The sequence below is a fragment of the Phaseolus vulgaris genome, chromosome 5, assembly GCF_051622355.1.
Source record: "Phaseolus vulgaris cultivar YP4 chromosome 5, ASM5162235v1, whole genome shotgun sequence".
NCBI lineage: Eukaryota > Viridiplantae > Streptophyta > Magnoliopsida > Fabales > Fabaceae > Phaseolus > Phaseolus vulgaris.
The window spans coordinates 36,579,659-36,599,626 of NC_143502.1; the positions used below are offsets into that span (position 1 = coordinate 36,579,659).

Consider the following 19,968-nt stretch of genomic DNA (forward strand, 5'->3'; position numbering starts at 1 on the left):
TCATGATGATGTGTCCATAGACCAAGTCATAGGTGAATTGTATGGCTACATTTTGTAATAGTTTTTGAGATAATTATATGATTTTTTTTCAGTTATTGACTTTTATTTATACGAGAATATGGACAAGAAAGTTTAACAACATAAATAAATTATTCGTCTTATAATGTATTTGGATAGATAATTGTAAAAGGGTAAGTATTTTTTTTAGAGAACTTTGAAATGTTTTATAATTAAATATGTTGTATTCTATAAATTTATTATAGGTAATTGGATTGTTTAAAAATCAGAAAATTTCAAATTTTATCTTAAAAGTGAGAATTTAAAGTTTTTTATATTTTTAAATTCATGTTTGTTTTTTTTTTTAACTCAATTTTACTTGGAGTGTCACTAATTTGACTAAGATCGAAATATTGTTTGGATTATAGCTTTTCGGTTTATACCGACTATTTTTTTTATTGATGTTAATAGGAGTTTAGGGTTTGTGATTTAAGTTAGATTTTTTTTATTATTTCTTGTACAATATTAGTTAGAGTTTTCTTGCAATGATGTGGGGAGATATTTTTTTTACTGATGTGATTAGATTTTTGCAATATCTCATGTTAGCAGGAAAATCTTCAAGCAACATTATTTATCCATGTTAATTGAAAAATTTGTTGGTTGACATTGAGAAAAAAAAAAGTGAGCAAAAAAAACTTCAATTGAGTAAAAATAACATTGATCCATATTTGCCTAAATAATTATAGTCAAACTAAAAATAATCTCGATTAATGTTAATTGAGAACAAGTTTTGCAAATATCAGATGAAAAAATCTTGACGGACTTTAATGAAAAATAATATCAATCAAGATCGACTAGATAAAACTATCAATATTAATATTTTTTATTTTTTAACAATTATTTAATATTTAAATATTTTTTTTTGAATTTAGTGATATTTGAAATACTTTATCCAAACAAGAATATTAAAATTTACTAAATTTGAATTGTGTTATCCAAACAAAATATTTGAAAAATAAAACAATTTGAAATAAGATTAATTCAAATTCAATATATATAAAATGTCTTAAAAAATTATGAAATTCTCTATTCAAAATTTGGGTTGAAAGTTATATTATAATCCTTATATGATGTGTCATCCATTTCAAGACCCAAGTCATAGTTGTCTTGTATGACTACATTTTGTAGTAGCTTTGAGACAATTATATGCTATTTTTTAAGTTGGGTGAGTTTTGTTATTTTAGAAATTCAAAGTAAAGTAAGTTTATATGAGAAAAACGAACAAAATCACGTAATCATGTTAGGAGGGACTCCTTTCTTCTTCTCTAACTTCCCCTTCGATATCAAAGAATCAGATTTGTGGAAAAAATTTCGGAGTTGGGGAAGAGTGAGTGATGTCTTCATATCAAGAAGATTGAACATTAAGAAGCAAAGGTTTGGCTTTGTGAGATTTCAGGGAGTGCAAAACATCAAGGAGCTAGAGAATCACTTGAACACAATATGGATAGGGAGCTGGAAAATGAACGTTAACAGACCGATATACAACAGGTCAGCTGAAACAAGGAAGGAGTGGAACTTGAAGTTGAAAGAGAAGGTAACAGAGCCAGAGAGAGAGATAAAAAAAGTGTGGAGGGCCAAAGAAATAAAAACGTATGCTAACATTGTTAAGAATGGTATAAGAAGCAATGAACAAACACAGAACATGGCAAAGGAGCAGGCTATACATTTTAGATCAGAAGAAACCCCCAGAGGTTGGCTAAAAAAGTGTTATATTGGGAGGGTTTCAGATTTAAGTAATGTTTCAAGTTTGAACGAATGCTTTATTCTGGGCGGATTCAACCACATAAAGGTAAAATTTTTGGGTGGGTTTCATGTGCTATTGATGGGGGGAAATGAATAATTGATCCAAGAAGCGATAGAGGATAATAAAGGGTGGTTTGAAGAATTATTTGATACCATCATTCCATGGGAAGAACAATTTGTAGCAGTGGACAAACTGGTTTGGGTGAGATGCAGGGGTCTACCGTTGAAGCTATGGAATCCAGATTGTTTTAAACACATTGCAGCTTTAATGGGGACCCTTGTTGAGGTTGATAAAGCAACGCTAGCACTGGAAGAACTTGAGTATGCAAGGTTTAAAATCAGAGTGTCAGTGGGATGCGAAGCAAAGTTAACTAACTATATGAGGATCAACGACAATTTGTATCAGATATCGGTGGAGGAAGAATGCACAGTTCCAGAACACAAATTGTGCCAATGTCATTGGGGTGAAACATTTGAGGGAATCGAGTCAGAGGCGGATTCATTAGCGACTCACACATCAGTAAAATCAGGAAGCTGCGATTTCGAAGAATAAACGGTGGAAATGAGCGGTGCACAACCTTCGTCAGAACAGTTTCGCCGGAGATCAGAACCAATTGTACCGTTACAAAGCCATTTGCCTTTTTTGGCAAAATCCTTAGGAGTTTTTTCGGCACCCATTTGCTGCACAGTCACAGGAAAGGAGAAACCAGGTTCTGAGTGCCTAACGGCTCGAAGCAGGGCTGACGTGGCACAGTGGATTGGGCCTTCAGAATCGGCCCAAAGTGTATTGAACCAAACAATCCACTTGGATGAGGAGGGGAGGTGCAGAGATAGAAATTACAATGAGCCGTCGTCGAAGTTTGGCCCAACTAACAACATGGAGGAGGATAAATTCTGGAAGGGTTCTATGGGAAACCCAAACTCGTATGAAAAACCTCGACTTTTAGGTGAGTTAGAACAGGTGGGACATAATTGGAATAAGGAAATCACCATTCACCAAGAAAAGTTTCATAAAGAGGCAGTTATCGCTCCTTCAACCAACATTATTGCGACGGCGGAGGGAAGAAAGAGTATTACTCAGTGCTCACTGCCAAAGGTAGAAATAGAGGGAGGAGCACCACCCTATCAAGCATTGCCGCCGGCGGGAGAAACGAAGGTGAGGGAGGAGGACTCAACGTTGTCAATCTCGAGGGTGGAAGATTCCCTATGCTCGTTACCCTCGGGGGTGAATTGCGGAATTGTCGAAGCGGGAAAAAATACGCAGAGCATCAATCAAATTGGTTCGAGATCGGGCATAATAAAAGACATCTACTTATCGTTTGAGAAGCAGAGGAAGACGGGGGTCGAAGAGCAAAGCAAATTGGGGTTCAAACAAACGGCAAAAGGGAAGAACAATCAAATAATGCAAGTCAAAGGTATGAAATCCTTCAATTCTGTGGATACTAAAGAAAGAAGAGTCTTTTGGGTGGGTGAATCAAGCAAAGACAACAAGCGTGAAGAGCGCAAGCAATTAAGGTCAATATTATCTCAAATTAGCAATTCAATTTCTGACATGGCTATAAATAATTGTAATCGATTATACTGGTTAAAACATGGTTCTTTAGAAACAATTAGATTATGGGAGTTGGGAAAACAACTAGGTGCTACAAGTGGGTTTGAAGGAAATGTTATGATAAATCTAGAAGATCTGGAAAAAAGGGATAGGAATCTAAAATCCCAAAGAGAAGCCGGGGAAAATAATGGTTATAGATGAGAATTTTGTCTATAAATGTAAGAGGGTTCGGGAGTCCAGTGAAATGGAGATATATCAAGGACATTATTAGAAAGGAAGATGTCAGAATGGTGTGTTTGCAAGAAGTAAGGGGGATAAATTTCAGTTTCAATAAATGTTGTCAGCTGTGGGGAGATAACGACATTGATTTCCTTTATAGCGAACCATCGAATGGGGCTGGGGGTATTCTCACGATCTGGTACAAAAATTTCTTTCTATGCTCAAATCGCATAATTAGTAGTCGGTTTATAGCGTTTTTCGGGTTTTTTAAGGAGAGTAATATTCCTGTTGTCATAGTAAACGTGTATTCTTCATGTAATTTGCTTGACAAAATGCAAATGTGGGAGGACTTAAAAAAGATTAGACATAGTGAACCTTGCAAATCTTGGTGTATTTTGGGAGACTTCAACGCCGTAAGAAGAGAAGGGGAACGTAAGGGGATAAACGGTGCAAGTGGTAATAAGAGAGAAATGCAAGTTTTAATAATTTTATTGATGAAATGGAAATGGTGGATATACCATGTATTGGAAGAAAATTTACTTGGTATAGACCTAACGGCAAAGCTAAGAGTAGGTTGGACAGGTTTTTGACTCCTTTTGAATGGTTGGAACATTGGCCAGGTTGTAAGCAATATGTTTTGGATAGACAAATTTCTGACCACTGTGCATTGGTGCTAAAATCAAATGTGGTAGACTGGGGACCAAAACCATTCAGGTTCCTAGATATCTGGCATGAAGATAAGGAGTTTGATAATTTTGTCAAAAGAAAATGGGAAAGCTATTTGGTGCAAGGAAACGAATTCATAGTGTTAAAAGAGAAATTGAAAATGCTAAAGAGCGACCTGAAAGGTTGGAATAAGGATGTTTTCGGGAACATTGATAAAATAAAACTCGACATTTTGAGGAAAATACAACAGCTGGACACGAGTGACGATATAGATGAATTGGATGAGAACAAGATTACGGAAAGAAGAGAACTCTTGAGCCAATTAAAGGACATAAATGTGAGGAATGAATCCCTATTACAACAGAAATCAAGAGTACTATGGATCAAGCAGGGGGATTCTAACTTAAAATTCTTTCATGCGTTAATTAGATGGAGAAGGTTAAGGAATGAGATAAAAGGAATACATTGTTCTAGCTCAGGTAAGTGGGTGGAAGAGCCAAACACAGTAAAGGAGTTGGTCAAAGAATTCTATAAGAAAAAGATGTCGGTCATTAAGGAGATAACTGAATCTGATAATGAATTTTTGACTGACCCCTTTGACGAAAAGGAGATTAAGGACGCCATTTGGAATTGCGACAGTCATAAAAGTCCTGGTCCAGATGGAGTAACATTCAGTTTTATTAAAAAGTACTGGGGTATTCTAAATAAGGAGGTGTTGGGAGCACTGAAATTCTTCCACAGAGAAGGGATAATCCCGAAGGGATGTAATGCCTCTTTCTTAACGCTGATCCCAAAGTCTGAGAACCCCCAATCTCTTGATGAGTATAGACCTATATCACTTGTAGGTTGTATGTACAAAATCTTGACCAAAGTGCTATCTAACAGGATTAAAAAAGTTATTGAGAAGGTGATAGATGGATCACAATAGGCGTTTTTTTTCAAATAGAGGATTATTAGATAGCGTTCTAGTCGTGAATGAGGTGTTGGATGATTTGAAAAGAAGGAGAAAAAATGGGGTGATTGTGAAACTTGATTTTGAAAAGGCGTATGACTCGGTGAGTTGGGAGTTCTTATTTTACATGATGGGAAGACTGGGGTTCTGTGGAAGATGGATACAATGGATTAGAGCTTGCCTTGAATCAGCTACAGTCTCGGTTTTGGTAAACGGTAGTCCGATAAAAGAATTCAAACCTTCTAGAGGTCTTAGACAAGGGGATCCAATGACACCGTTCTTGTTTTTTTTATTGTAGCACAAGGTTTGGCAGGGTTAGTGAAACAAGCAACGACAAAAAATCTGCTCTCAGGAATAAAAGTTGGGGAAAAAAGGTGGAAGTGAATCTACTCCAATTTGCAGACGACACTCTTTTTGTATGTGAATCGAAGGTGCAGAATATTTGGTGTATCAAGGCTATTTTAAGATGTTTCGAACTAAGTTCTGGCCTTAAAGTTAATTTCTATAAGAGCAAAATTGGTGCAATTGGAGTAGACAGAAGTGAGGTGAAAATGTATTCGGATATTCTGCACTGTAGCCTAATGGATGTACCTTTTACATACTTGGGTCTAACTATTGGGGGTAATCCATCTAGGTGCTCTTTTTGGGAGTCAGTACTATCAAAGATTAGAAAGAAACTTTCAGTATGGAAGGGGAGGAATATGTCCTTCGCGGGAAGAGTCTGTCTTATAAAATCGGTCATCAATGCCATACCACTTTTCTTTCTATCCTTCTTCAAGGTCCCGATTGGAGTGTGTAAGGAGATCACAAAGATACAGAGGAAGTTTTTGTGGGGGTGGGGAGCGGAAGGGAGAAAAATTGCCTGGACCAGCTGGGAGAACATTTGTAAACCGAAAAAGGAGGGTGGTCTAGGAATCAGGAGAATCGATTTATTCAACAAGGCACTCTTGGCTAAATGGTTATGGAGAATGGAAACACCAGAAACAGGACTATGGAGGGAAGTTCTAGAGTCGAAGTATGGTTCGAGGAGGCAAATAAAATCATCTACATGGTGGAAGGATCTAACAAAAGTCAGAATTTCAGACCAAGGAGACAACTGGTTTAATTCGAACATGATCTGGAAAGTTGGAGCAGGGGAGAAGGTCAAATTCTAGGAAAACGTTTGGCTAGACAATGGTCAACTCATAGGAAGATATGAAAGATTATATAATAACTCTAAGCTGAAGGATAAGTCTATAAGCAGTTTTGGAACGTGGTCCACAGAAGGTTGGGAGTGGAATCTCAGTTGGAGAAGAGAATGGTTTGAGTGGGAAAAAACTATGGTAGAGGAATTCATGTCAATTATATCACAGGTGTCACTACACCAGGGTATAGAGGACAAAAGGTTATGGAACAACCCTCCATCATACTCTTTCTCGGTAAAATCAGCCTATAATAAGTTAGCAAATCACAGAAATGGGGGGGGGGGGGGGGGGGGTTGGAGGTGTTTGAACATTTTTGGGACTTAAAGGTCATGCCTTCAGCTCTGTTTTATGTGTGGAGGGCTTTCTCGAATAGAATAACGACTAAACAGAATTTGTGGAAAAGGAGAGTTGCAATGGGGGATACGTTATGCGTTCTATGCGGGAGGGAGGAGGAGACAACTTCCCACATGCTTGTCTCATGTAAGGAATCAAATAAAGTATGGAATATGTTCTTGAGTTGGATGGGGATTAGTTCGGTGAACCATAATGAGTTGATTTGTCATTTTGAGCAATTCTCTTGCATATGCTTAAATCAAGAAGGCAATAGGTTATGGAAAAGCCTTTGGATTTCAATTGTATGGTGTATATGGAAGCATAGAAACAGGGTCATTTTTAACCAAGCCAAAGTAGACGCAGAGGAAATCTTTACTATGGCACAAGTACAATCCTGGGTGTGGATGAAACATAAAGAAAGGAAAGTTAACTTTTCTTTTTCAGATTGGATTTTATCACCGCTAACCAGCATCAATATGGTAACTAAGTAGGTTTAGTTTTGTTACAATCTGTGTTACTATCTTAGAACATAAATGTAAAGCATGAAAGGTTGGGTTGTACCAATAACTCAGTTTGAATTATTCATATCCATGGTTACGGCTTTTTCTATTTCTTGAACCACTTGAGAGGGGGAGAAGGGAGTGCTTTGTGATGCAGGTACACAAGGAGAGGAGCAGAGAATAACAGGCAGAAGAGGAGAGACATGTTGCCACAACTGTTAAAGCGAGGAACAAACTGCAGTTAAGATGTTGTGATGAAGGTGTCCGAAAAGCTATTGAAGGGAGGAGTCGGGAGAGTGATTTCTCGGGCAACAAATGGCACCATTTGTTAGGAGGTTCTGCAGTCAGCAATGAAAGAGGAAGATAACAGGCGGCGGAAGGGAAAGATGAAATGCACACGAAGAGAAAGAAGAGGTTACGAATAGGAAGCGCATAGCAAATTCAAGAGGACCACGTGTTGCTTTGGTGGTTTGATGCCACAAATACGAGGGGCTCAATATTCATAAAAGGGAAGTCAAAATTTCTTAACGTAATCTCTAATGAATTTAAGAGCATTTTTCCAATATGTGAACATGGTGTAGTAGTTTTAGGTTGAACCATGTGTTGTTTTGCTGGTATGATTCTACAAATTATGCAGGTGTGTTGATAGCTTTGTGAGATGGCTCAACTTTCATAAAAGGGAAGCCAATCTTTTCAATGTAATCTTTCTTGAATAATTATGTATAATCCAGCAATTCAAATAGGAAGCTTGACTATGTAGAGTGTAGGGTGTAGGTTGTATAAGGGTTGGGACACCCCTAAAGTGTCTCTTTTATTTTTTAATTTAATTAATTATTTTCTGAAAAAAAAATATAAAAGAAATAAGATTCAGAAATAATATGTCTTAATATTTTAGATTGAAAGTGGTGATCTTTATATTTAGTTAAAAAAAATTAGGTTGAAAAATCTCGCATTTTAGTTGTTGATATATATATATATATATATATATATATATATATTATAAATTTATATAATGTTAATTGATTTTAGTAGGTGAAGTTAAACCTTATATGAATTCGAAGTGTTGAAAACTCTTATATTATCTTTCAATTATTGGGTGCTATTTATATTTATGTTAAACCATTTCTTTCTAGTGTTAAATTGGTTTTGAGAGAAATTCTAACATGATCTCTAAATTTTTTACACTTTAGCTTTCAGGTTGTTTGCTTGTGTTACAATAAATTTTCTCAAAGATTAGATAAGTAACCACTACAAGAATTATTTGCAGAGACAGAACCCTATATCCTTTAGTTTCCAATCTCCATCAGATGTAGGTTTTTATTAGGTATATCATCAGATATATATTTCTCACATTAACCAATGGACCTTTAATTCTATTATTATTATTAAATCATATTCGGGCCCAAAGCTCAAACTCTAAGTCATGTGAGTCACTTTATAGAAATTAATTTACATAATTTCTTACATTCTCCCACTTGACTCATATGAGTTATAATACTTTCATGATTTAATAATTACATAAATGCGCATTTAAAAGGCCTTACATAAATTGGTTATATCATTAATCAAAATCAAGGATACAAAAATAATAAGAGTCATGCGGTTACATGTCATTTCAATCGACACATTTCCTTCCATGTACTACTATATCATCCTTTCTCCTTAATATGACTTTATAATGAGAAATCCATAATAGGTTCAAACATAATGTCATTTTCATCAATAACAACATAATTTGTTTTCCACAACATAATTTACATGCACATACATAAAGTAGAAAACATAAATTTCAGAAACTTTATTTATTCAATGAGCTCAGAGTGTCAAATAAGCATTAATAACAACATTCATCATTCACTAGTAGACATAATGCCCATATTTACAACATGACTAGTAAATGTTTTGGGTGGTAACCCTTTTGTCAAAAGGTCAACAATCATAAGATCAGTGCTAATATGTTCTATTGACACTCTATGTTTCTGAACTTCTTCTTTAATGGCAAAGTATTTCAATTCCATATGTTTAGCACCTTTGGAATACTTGTCGTTTTTAGAAAAGAAGACAGTTGCGGAGTTATCACAATAAATTCTCAGCGGCTTGGCAATACTGTCAACAATTCCAAGTCTTGAAACAAAATTCCGCAACCAATTAGCCTGAACTGTGGCCTCAAAGCATGCCACAAATTCAGCCTCCATGGTGGATGCATCAATGACTGTCTGCTTCGCACTTTTCCATTAAATCGGTCCTTCAGCTAAAAGATACACGTAACCAAATGTAGATTTTCGTGTATCCACACAGCCAGCAAAATCTGAATCTGTATATCCAATCACCTCAAGATGATCAGATCTTTTATAAGTAAGCATGTGATCCTTCGTTCCTTGCAAGTATCTTAAAACTTTCTTTGCAGCTTTCCAATGATCCAATCCTAGATTACTCTGGTATCTACCAAGCATACCAACTGCAAAACTAATATATGGTTGTGTACAAGTTTGAGCATACATTAAACTCCCAACAATAGATGCATAAGGTATATTCTCCATATGTTTCCGTTTCAAGTCATTCTTTGGACATTGCATGAGACTAAATTTGTCTCCTTTCTGTATTGGAACAGGAGATGTCGAACATTTATCCATTCTGAATCTCTCTAAAAATTTAATAATATATGCTTTTTGAGACAAACCTAACAGTCCTTGTGATCTGTCACGGAATATTTCAATTCTTATCACATAGTATGCCTCACCCATATCTTTCATTTCAAAGTTATTAGAGAGAAACTTCTTAGTCTTACTTAATAGGTCAAGATCATTAGTTGCAAGCAAGATATCATCAACATACAGAATCAGGAATATAAACTTGCTCCCTCTGACCTTCAGATATATACATCGATCAACGATGTTTCCCTTAAATCCAAAGGACACAATAATATCATTGAACTTAAGATACCATTGTCTAAAAGCCTGTTTAAGCCCGAATATTGATTTCTTAACTTTACACACCATGTGTTCCTTTCCTTCTTCAATGAACCCCACTGGTTGGTCCATATAAACATGCTCTTCTAAATCCCCATTCAAAAAGGCAGTTTTGGCATCCATCTGATGCAACTCAAGATCATAATGAGCTACTAATGCCATGATAATTCTAAAGGAATCTTTCTTAGAAACAGGTGAAAATGTTTCCTTATAATCAATGCCATCCTTTTAAGTAAAACCTTTGGCAACAAGTCGGGCCTTGTAACGTTTGATATTGCCATGAAAGTCACGTTTAGTCTTAAAGACCCATTTACACCCGACTCTCTTGCATACTTATGGCAATTCTATAAGGTCTCATACATCATTATGTGCCATTGATTTAAGCTCATCTTTCATGACATCTAACCACTTATCAGAATTATCATCATTGATGGCGTCTGAAAATGAAACTGGATCATTATCAATACTTAAGTCATTTTCTGACTCTTGTAGATAAACCACATAATTATTCGAAATAGCAGACCTTCTTTCTCTTTGAGATCTTCTTAATACTATTTCTTGTGGTTGTTTTACTACATGTTCATTGTTAACTTCATGATCATTAATTTGTTGTTCTTCTTCATCGTTGAGTGATTCAACTACATTAGGAACAACAGTACTTGAAGTTGAAGTACTAGTTAAAGGAACTTGTACTCTGACTTCCTTAATCTCCACATTTTGTGAAGTATCACTCCCACTGGTTTCACCATTTTCAATGAACCGTGCATTTCCAAATTCAACAATTCTTGTGCTATGGGTAGGACAGTAAAACGTATACCATTTTGACTTTGCTAGATAACCAATGAAATATCCACTGATTGTTCTTGCATCCAATTTCTTTTCTTGCGGATTGTATATTCTAACTTCCGCCTGACATCCCTAAACATGCAGTTGTCTCAAACTAGGTTTCCTTCCTGTCCACAATTCAAAAGGTGTTTTTTGAACTGCCTTACTAGGAACCCTGTTCAACAGATACATGGCAGTTTTTAAAGCATACATCCACAATGAAATAGGTACAGTTGACTTACTTAACATGCTCCTAACCATATCCGTTAAGGTTCGATTACGCCTTTCTGAAACATCATTCTGTTGTGGTGTACCTGGCATTGTGTATTGAGCACAAATACCACGTCTCTCAAGGAACTTAGCAAACAGACCAGGGTGTTGTCCACTTTCATCATACTTTCCATAATATTCACCACCTCTGTCTGACCTGACAATTTTCACCTTTCTATCTAGTAAATAGACATAACCATAACGTGAAAAATCATCAATAAAGGTGATAAAATATCTTTCTTTATTGAAAGAACTTACATCAAAAGGTCCACAGATATCAGTGTGTATAATTTCAAGAAGTTGAGTACTTCTTGTGGCTCCCTTCTTTGTGTGTTTGCCTTTAATACAATCCACACATACATTCAGATCAGTAAAATCCAAACTTGAAAGTATTTCATTCTTTACTAATCTTTCCATCCTTTCTTTGGAAATATGTCCCAAACGTTTGTGCCACAAGAAAGCAGAACATTCATTCACCAAACTACGTTTAGTGCCAACATTATGATGTAAGTTCATAAGAGTTTCAACATATAGATTATCGAGATTCAATCTATATAATCCATCATAAAGAGTACCAGATCCAATCAAATAGGTATGCTGATATAAACTGAAACATCCATTCCCAAATTTAAAAGAGTATCCGGCAACATCAAGTTTAGACAATGAAACTAAATACCTAGATATACTAGGTACATAAAAAGCATCCATCAAGTCTAAATAAAATCCAATGTCGAGGATTAAACGATAAGTCCCGACTGCTTCCATTGGAACCTCTCTATTCCCCATGAAGACAAACTTTTCATTTGCCTTTATGGTTCGGGTTGAAAGGAATCCTTGCACCATGTTAGAAACATGAGTTGTGCATCCAGAATCAATCCACCAAGAATTATGTGGAACTTCAATTACGTTTGATTCAAAACATACATAATAAGCATTATGCTTACCCTTCTTTTCGAACCAAGCCTTACGTTTCAGACAATCCTTTTGGAAATGTTTAGATTTCTTGCAGAAATGACATTTGTCATTCTTCTTCTGGAGCTTAGTAGATGACCCATTTATCTTCAGTGGTCCTTTACCCTTTCCATGTTTCTTGAAGATCTTTCCAGCTCCCTGATTGTTCACATAGTGTATAGAGTGGTTTCCTCGATTCTTCAATCTAGTCTCTTCCTGAACTAACATGTTATAGTTCTCATCCACTGCCATTCTTATAGACTTAAGTCTTGCCACAATATTAGTCATTTCAATTACATGTTCGTGCATAGTACGAGAACCATCAAATTCAATGGTGGTGAATGTACTCATTAATGTCCCAATAAGAGACTTATCAGTAATTTGGGAGCGCTCTTCCACAAATTTCATAAATTCTTTTGCACTATCGATTTTGGGAAGAGCAGACTTAATATTACTTGCTATGCTCATTCGCATAAAGATACAAGAACAGATACTCGATCACACATGCTTAACATTAATACTTTAAGTCATAAACTAAACATACAATACAAATTCAGAAAACATTCTATGTGTACTAATGTTCTCCTTTGGGAGATTCATTAATACACAAAACATAATGATGCTAATAGTATTAACTTTATTTGGCAAGATATATGCATTAACTAGAAACACTTGTTATCTTTGGATATACAAGCAAAACTAATAACACATACTCACTACCAACAATCATACCAATAATTATAAGGACAACTAATCAACCTTTGGGTAGTCCAAAAATGTCTTATAATAATGAATTTCCATTTACTCATGTTTAAATAATTTAACATCCATTCTATAGGTAATTGAAATAAAATTTATTAGTAATCTAGAATTAAATAAAACTTAAAGATTTGATCACTTTGGTGATTGCAAATCTATCATACAAATAATTTCATAAATAATATCATTAATTGAAATAAAATTTCATCCATAATTTGGAATTAAATAAAACATAAAGATTTGATCACTTTGGTGATTACAAATCTATCATACAAATAATTCCAAAAATTATATCATTAATTGAAATAAAATTCATCCATAATTTAGAATTAAATAAAATATAAAGATTTTATCACTTTGGCAATTACAAATCCATCATACAAATAATTCCAAAATCATAATTTAAAAAATAATACATAAAGCGGAAAAATTAATTTTTCATTCCTCACTTTTAATCAATTAATTAAACTTTAATTTAATGCAAATTAAATTACATTATAACATAATAAAATTTCATTAAAATTTTAATTTAATGCAAATTAAATTACATTAAAAATTAATACATAAAGTCGACAAAATAATTTTACATTTTTCACTTTAATTAAAATTTTAATTGAAATCATTAAAAAAATAAATGAGGTAAGGAAATTAATTCATAAGTTTAAGTAATTCATGCTTTTCATTAATTTATATTATAATATATATTATATTATAATTCCATAATCAGAAATTGAATCCACATCATCATCTTTCTCACGCCTTTCTTTCCGAAAGGCTCCTACCACCATCACAGCACTACCACCGTGCAAACAAGGTTTGTGGAAGCAGCGAAGGCTTGCGGTCCCACTAATAGGTTCATAGGATTTTTAACACCGTTAATGGTGTTGGGTGCAGAAAAATTAAGGTTATGTTAATGGAAACCTTAATCCATAAACCCTAATTTTAAAATTAGGGTTCTTCAATTGGGATTATTTTAAAATTAGGGTTCTTTGATTTTTGATGGTTTAGGACAATTAGGGATCTATTATAGAGGAATGGAAACCTTAATCTATAAATCCTAATTTTAAAATTAAAGTTCTTAATTTGAAAATATTTTAAAATTAGGGTTCTTTGATTTTGGAAAAGCATTAATGGAATCACAACATGAGCAACGAGGCTCTGATACCACATATAAATTAAAACATGAATAAACGTAAATTGAACACATACAATAATGTTCACATATAGATCTTATCATATCATGATTCTCACACAATCATACAATCAAAAAGAAGGAATAGTCACTTACTTTGATCCATGAGTGATCCTAATTGAGGCGGTCACTTTATCTCCTTTGTCCCAATCTATATGTCTTAGCAATTCTGTTATTGTCACACACTTTCGTGATGATTATCAGTGAGACAACTATTATTTGCAGAGACAGAACCCTATATCCTTTAGTTCCCAATCTCCATCAGATGTAGGTTTTCATTAGGTATATCATCAGATATATATATTTCTCACATTAACCAATGGGCCTTTAATTCTATTATTATTATTAAATCATATTCGGACCCAAAGCCCAAACTCTAAGTCATGTGAGTCACTTTATAGAAATTAATTTACATAATTTCTTACATTTTTGTCATGGTGGGAAAGTTCCACTTATTGGATTTTCATTTTTGTGGCTTGAAGTGCATCATTAATGTACGTGCTACATATCTCCATTATATTATTCAAATGAAAATTGTGGTTGTATTTGGAAATCTCAATCACAACAACGGATGAATGTCTCCATTAAATTTGTTTGATATGTAATATTCGTATAATTTAAACTGTGATATTTTGATCGTTAAATTTAATTATTTGAATTTTTTTTGTGGGAGAGTAAAATTATATTATGATTAAAATTATAATTTTGATTTTAGAAATAGTAGAAATTATAGGGACTAATTAATTATTTTAGTCCCCAGCGGCTCAATCTTTTAGTTCCTAATTTGTTTAAAATGATAAGGATTAAATTATAGAAAATTTATATTGGTTGTATTTCTTGTATTAATTTGATTTAAATTAAGTATTATATTCATATACCCACTGAGTGAAGTTCCCGCTTGGTATTTAGGACAAATGGTTAAAAATTAACTAGCATAAATATTGAATTATTCTATTCCAACATTAAGGAAATTATTTTTCATAATTTGTTAATATGTACACATTGTAAGTGTATAATTAAATTTGATGACATTTCAGTTGAAAGTATTATGTGTTGATGCATATTTGATTGTGATGCTTTGTTTCCACTTTCATTTCATGTACATGGAAGATCAATGCAAAATATTTCTGAAATTTCATCAATTTTAAAATAATACATTTTGTGTGTACATATATGCTAATATATGAAAAATGATTTCTCAAATGAGTAGGGTCTCACCTTCAACCAATATAGTACAAAATACAGTGCAATTTAGGTTATTGTAAGGTTTACTTTGTTTTTTAGGGTTTAGGTTTAGTTTGTTTGTTTTTAGATTAAATTAGACATTGTTATTGAATTTTTAATTGAAAAATATATTTTGTTTGAAAGTTTTATGTTATTCAAGTTTTGGTTTAAAGTCAAAATCCAATGATTTTTCTTAAAAAAAGCGTCAAATTTACGCTGAAACATGTACTGTCCAATATAAATTTGACACATTTTTAATCTCTTACACAAATTTCATCGAACACCTATAATTTGACATAAATATCAAGTTTTTACGTTAATGAAGGTGTGATGTAAATTTACATCATTCGCATTCGAAATTTAATTGATGTAAAAAATTAAAAATTAGGTAAAAAATCTCTCATGTATGTTATTAAAATAGATAATTTGATGTTCAAGAAAGGTGAATTGAAGACTTGAACGATTAGAATAGTATAAAGAATATTTGAAGCCAAATTGTTGAGCGAAAAAAATTATTTATTCAACGCAGTGAATTTGAGGCCAAAAACAAATTGGAGAAATTACAGAGAATATCCACTAAGAGAATTCATTTCGCTTAACCAAATATGAAGAGATTTTGAAGAACTTACCTTGTTTTGAAACCATAGTGACATTAACATCCTTAGCCACACTCATAATACACAGATTAGATAGATATCAAAACGGGGTCAAATTTCACAAATAAGCATCCCAAACTTAAGGAAACAACCTCTTATAACAAGCAGCAGAGATTCCAGTTTGTGACCACTTAAAAGGTGGAATACACATGCAGCATTTGATAGCAGAATTGAGGTAGGAAATTATCTAACTAGACAAGTAACGAGTCATCCATGTCTCAAAGCGAGACCATGCAAGCTGAACTGCAGCTTCATCTTCATCAGGCATTCCCATCTGCTTCCTCCTCTGGATTCCATCACTGGACCTGTTCATGAATGCATGTGCATTGCCAGTATAAATATGCACCTCATGTGGAACTCCCGATGCCTTCAGCTTTTCTTCCAAGGCCTTGGCAGCCTGAGACATCAACATCAATGCAATATTTTTAGAGGATTAAATTTGAACGTTGTCATCTTTCAACACCAACACAATTGAGCTCACTCCCCTTCTCTTTTTTGTTCCCTGTGATGAATCTCTACTAACACCAAATACTCATCACAAAATAAAGGCATATTTTTCAGATAGGTTTTAGAAAGAAGGGCAAGGTTAAGATGTGAAAAATATATAACCTTCACAAGATGCACGTATTCATTGCATTTATTTGGCAATAGCTGGGAGATAGAAAGGTCAGACTGTTTATAAAGGTTTTGTTTCCCTAAATCTTTCAGTTTTCTCTCTTAGCATAGATACCCACTTGGGGAAATTGAAAACTGTATCATATAAACTTCAAAATTTCCTCAATTTTACGTAGGGTATCCGGGTATGCTTGGTATACGTGGTTGATAATGGGAAGATGAAAAATAGAATGGGGAATTAAAAAAAAAGTTATGGGGATAAAAGTTTTGTTTTTTGCTCAATGATTCTGTAAGGAAGGTGAAAAACTCATGCGACATAATTACTATGTATCTTACTAATGAAATTAAGATAGAACTGCAATGAAATTATCATACTGTAACATCTGAAAAGCCAACAAAATTATCCAGCTCTCCAAAGTGAGCCTGAACAGGCGCCTTGGCTTGGGCAGGGTCTGCAAGCTGAGAAGAAGGAACTCCATAGAATGCTACAGCAGCATCAACCTCTGAAACCAAGACAGAACCGGCAATAGAGAGAGCACCTCCCATACAAAATCCAGTTACACCAACCTGTTGCAATAAAGTGATGATGAAATATTTTAAATAATTAAAGCAAAATGTTAACTCCCAATCTTTACAGTTCCACAAAAAAATTATTAAACAACATATAAACCGGTGTTATTTGGCACTTCAATCTAGGTACACAATCGACCATATCAAATGTTATAAGAACAGTGACTTGCTATCCATAATAATTATCTTAACCCAACAAACTCCTCTAACAAACATGCCATTGAGAGAGACCTATATTTACAGTAAAACACAAGCTCAAGAAATTATTACTATTTGTATGGTAGATTTAAAAAGCATACCTGTAAAGCAATTCCAACATAATTAGGTCAATCTATAAACATGTTCATAATAAATATTCCTCTAAATCACAAATGAAATAAAAATGGCCCCAAAAGATTATGTATTGCTGCTTGTGGATTAAGGATTTCACATTCACTATTTCACTAATTATTGGATAAAAATTCAGAAGTATAAATCTAGTTCTACAATAAAACTCCAAACCAAATCAAAAGCAGAAAACTTGGAGATAGCATAAGTAAATTACAAGTCATAGGGCCCAAACAACTTTCTTTTCACTCATTCAACCTGTTCATATATATTAAGACCTAAAGTAACTTATTTCAAACCTCACACTAAGGTTAGCTTATATATTTCTGAGTTAATAAAAAGTAGAAGAACCTTGAGATAAAAGTACAATGAACTCTAAAGACACAGGTCAACAAAATAAAATATTGGTTTTAACCAAGTACTAAACACAAACAATGTCAAACCTTCTTTGAACCATTCGCTTTAAGCCAGTTAACAGAAGCAGCAATATCCTTGACAGCAGCTTGCCAATCAAGACCATCCATCAAATGCTGAGCCTCAGCAACATCCAGACCAACCTTTCCTCTGTACAGACTGGTTAAAAGAAAGTAAAACTCATTGGTAATCCAAATGTATATACCATGGGAAACATTGCCACTTAAAAAAGTTGTTAGGAAAAACTAGGGGTCCTCTGGTTTGAGAAAATGCTGTTTTACTTTCAATTTTAAGCTTGTATAGGAAATAGCGAAGACAGAAAAAAAAAATGTTTTCATTGTGTTCTACACGAACTTTTGAAAACGAGAAATAAAATGAAAACAAGGTAACATTTTTTGAATTAAAAGTGAAAACAAAAAAAGATCTCTCAAATCAAACAAGCCTTAAAATACCATTGTCGTATCTTACTCTGGGATAAGAGCTTTAAACCCAGTACCAAGCTGAGAAATCTTCACAGCATGGTTCTTAATTTCGTAATCCACACCCCACCACTCCTGAATTACAACAATTCCAGGAGCATCCTCTCTTCCAACCACATATGCGTCAAATGTCTGAACATTGAAAACAAAATTTGCATAACAAAACAAAACTGTGAGTTCCGGCTTAATAGCAAACACGAAATAGTTATAGTATGTCAGAGAAGACGAAAAGGGAATAGAAAAAATATAGGTCCAACACCATGACTGGGAACAATATCTTGTTTAAACCATTGAAATATAAAATTTAAAACTCAACTTCATGCTACATCAAACTTATTGGGCATGGTAGGTCACTACAAGCAGAGCACGAAATAATCAGATCTAACTACAATTTACTTGTAAAGCACAGATTATTGGGCATATATAGCATTTCCACAAGGTTAAGTGGAGTGAAGGTAGCAATCCTTTACAAAAGATGAAATTGATGAAGACCCAAGATAACATCTATGCCGAAAATTCATCATCACAACACATTGATAAGAAAAGCTGGTCACTTTTATTTTTGGGTATGCAGTAAACATAAAATACTCACAAAAGATGTTCATAGAATCCAATCAAGAGAAGTCAAAGATGAATTTAGCTTTAGCAATTCGAAAAACAAGGAAGATTTTGCTTTATAAATGGATGGAAAATAAATTAAGCAGAAACAATAAAAATGAGTGAATAATAGCAGTGAATGTAGTCCATTAAGAAAGAAAAATAAATTTAATGGGAATGAAAGTGATTACACTCACAGTGTCATCCCTTTGAATCTGAACTTTCTTGAAAGGGGATGATTCAGTGGTAGCCATGGAAAGATGGAATAGAATTGGAGCTCAGCGAAACGCAGAGGCGACAATATTGCAGCATCACTGATCAACTTTGCCAATTTTATAAGAGAAAATACCCAACAACGTTCCAACGATGTCATTTCTTATCGATCAAATGTTTTAACTATTTTATTCATAACACGATTAACCAAATTTTGTATCCTTATAGAAGCTTCTATATCCAATATTTGATGAAGAAGGGATGAGTTGACCTAAATATCTTTATTTCTATAAGAATCTAAAAATTGAATTTAGTCATTTATTTGAATCAAAATCCAATTCAATCAAAATTCAAAATAATATATTAATATCATATACCACTAGCGAAAACCCTTGTGTATTCACATTTTATTATATTAAAATATATATAATTTTATTATTTTTATAAGTAATTAATTAAAAAATAAAAGAATAATACAATTTTAAAATACATATAGTTTTATAAAAATAGTATTAATTTTTTTTAAGTTTTTATTTTTCAAAAAATAAATTATTTAGTTTATATAAATAAAATTTATTTATTTATTATTGTTAAATAAATAAATTATTTTGTATTTATTAGAGAAAAAATTATTTAATCAAATAATATATTATCTTTATATAATAATATATATAATCATTAAAATAAAAATGTTATTAAAT

General features: G+C 33.4%; 1 protein-coding gene across 1 annotated transcript; it reads right to left on the reverse strand.

Annotated features, from left to right (window-relative positions):
* Window positions 1–16,063: 16,063 nt before the first annotated feature.
* Window positions 16,064–19,476, reverse strand: LOC137835558 (alpha/beta-Hydrolases superfamily protein). Its single transcript, XM_068644119.2, has 5 exons — window positions 19,252–19,476; window positions 18,447–18,589; window positions 18,008–18,137; window positions 17,043–17,234; window positions 16,064–16,449 (listed from the first exon to the last, which is right to left on the reverse strand). Exons 1-5 carry the CDS (start codon window positions 19,306–19,308, stop codon window positions 16,240–16,242), a joined length of 732 nt encoding a protein of 243 aa, XP_068500220.1. The 5' UTR covers window positions 19,309–19,476; the 3' UTR covers window positions 16,064–16,239.
* Between the last annotated feature and the right edge of the window lie 492 nt (window positions 19,477–19,968).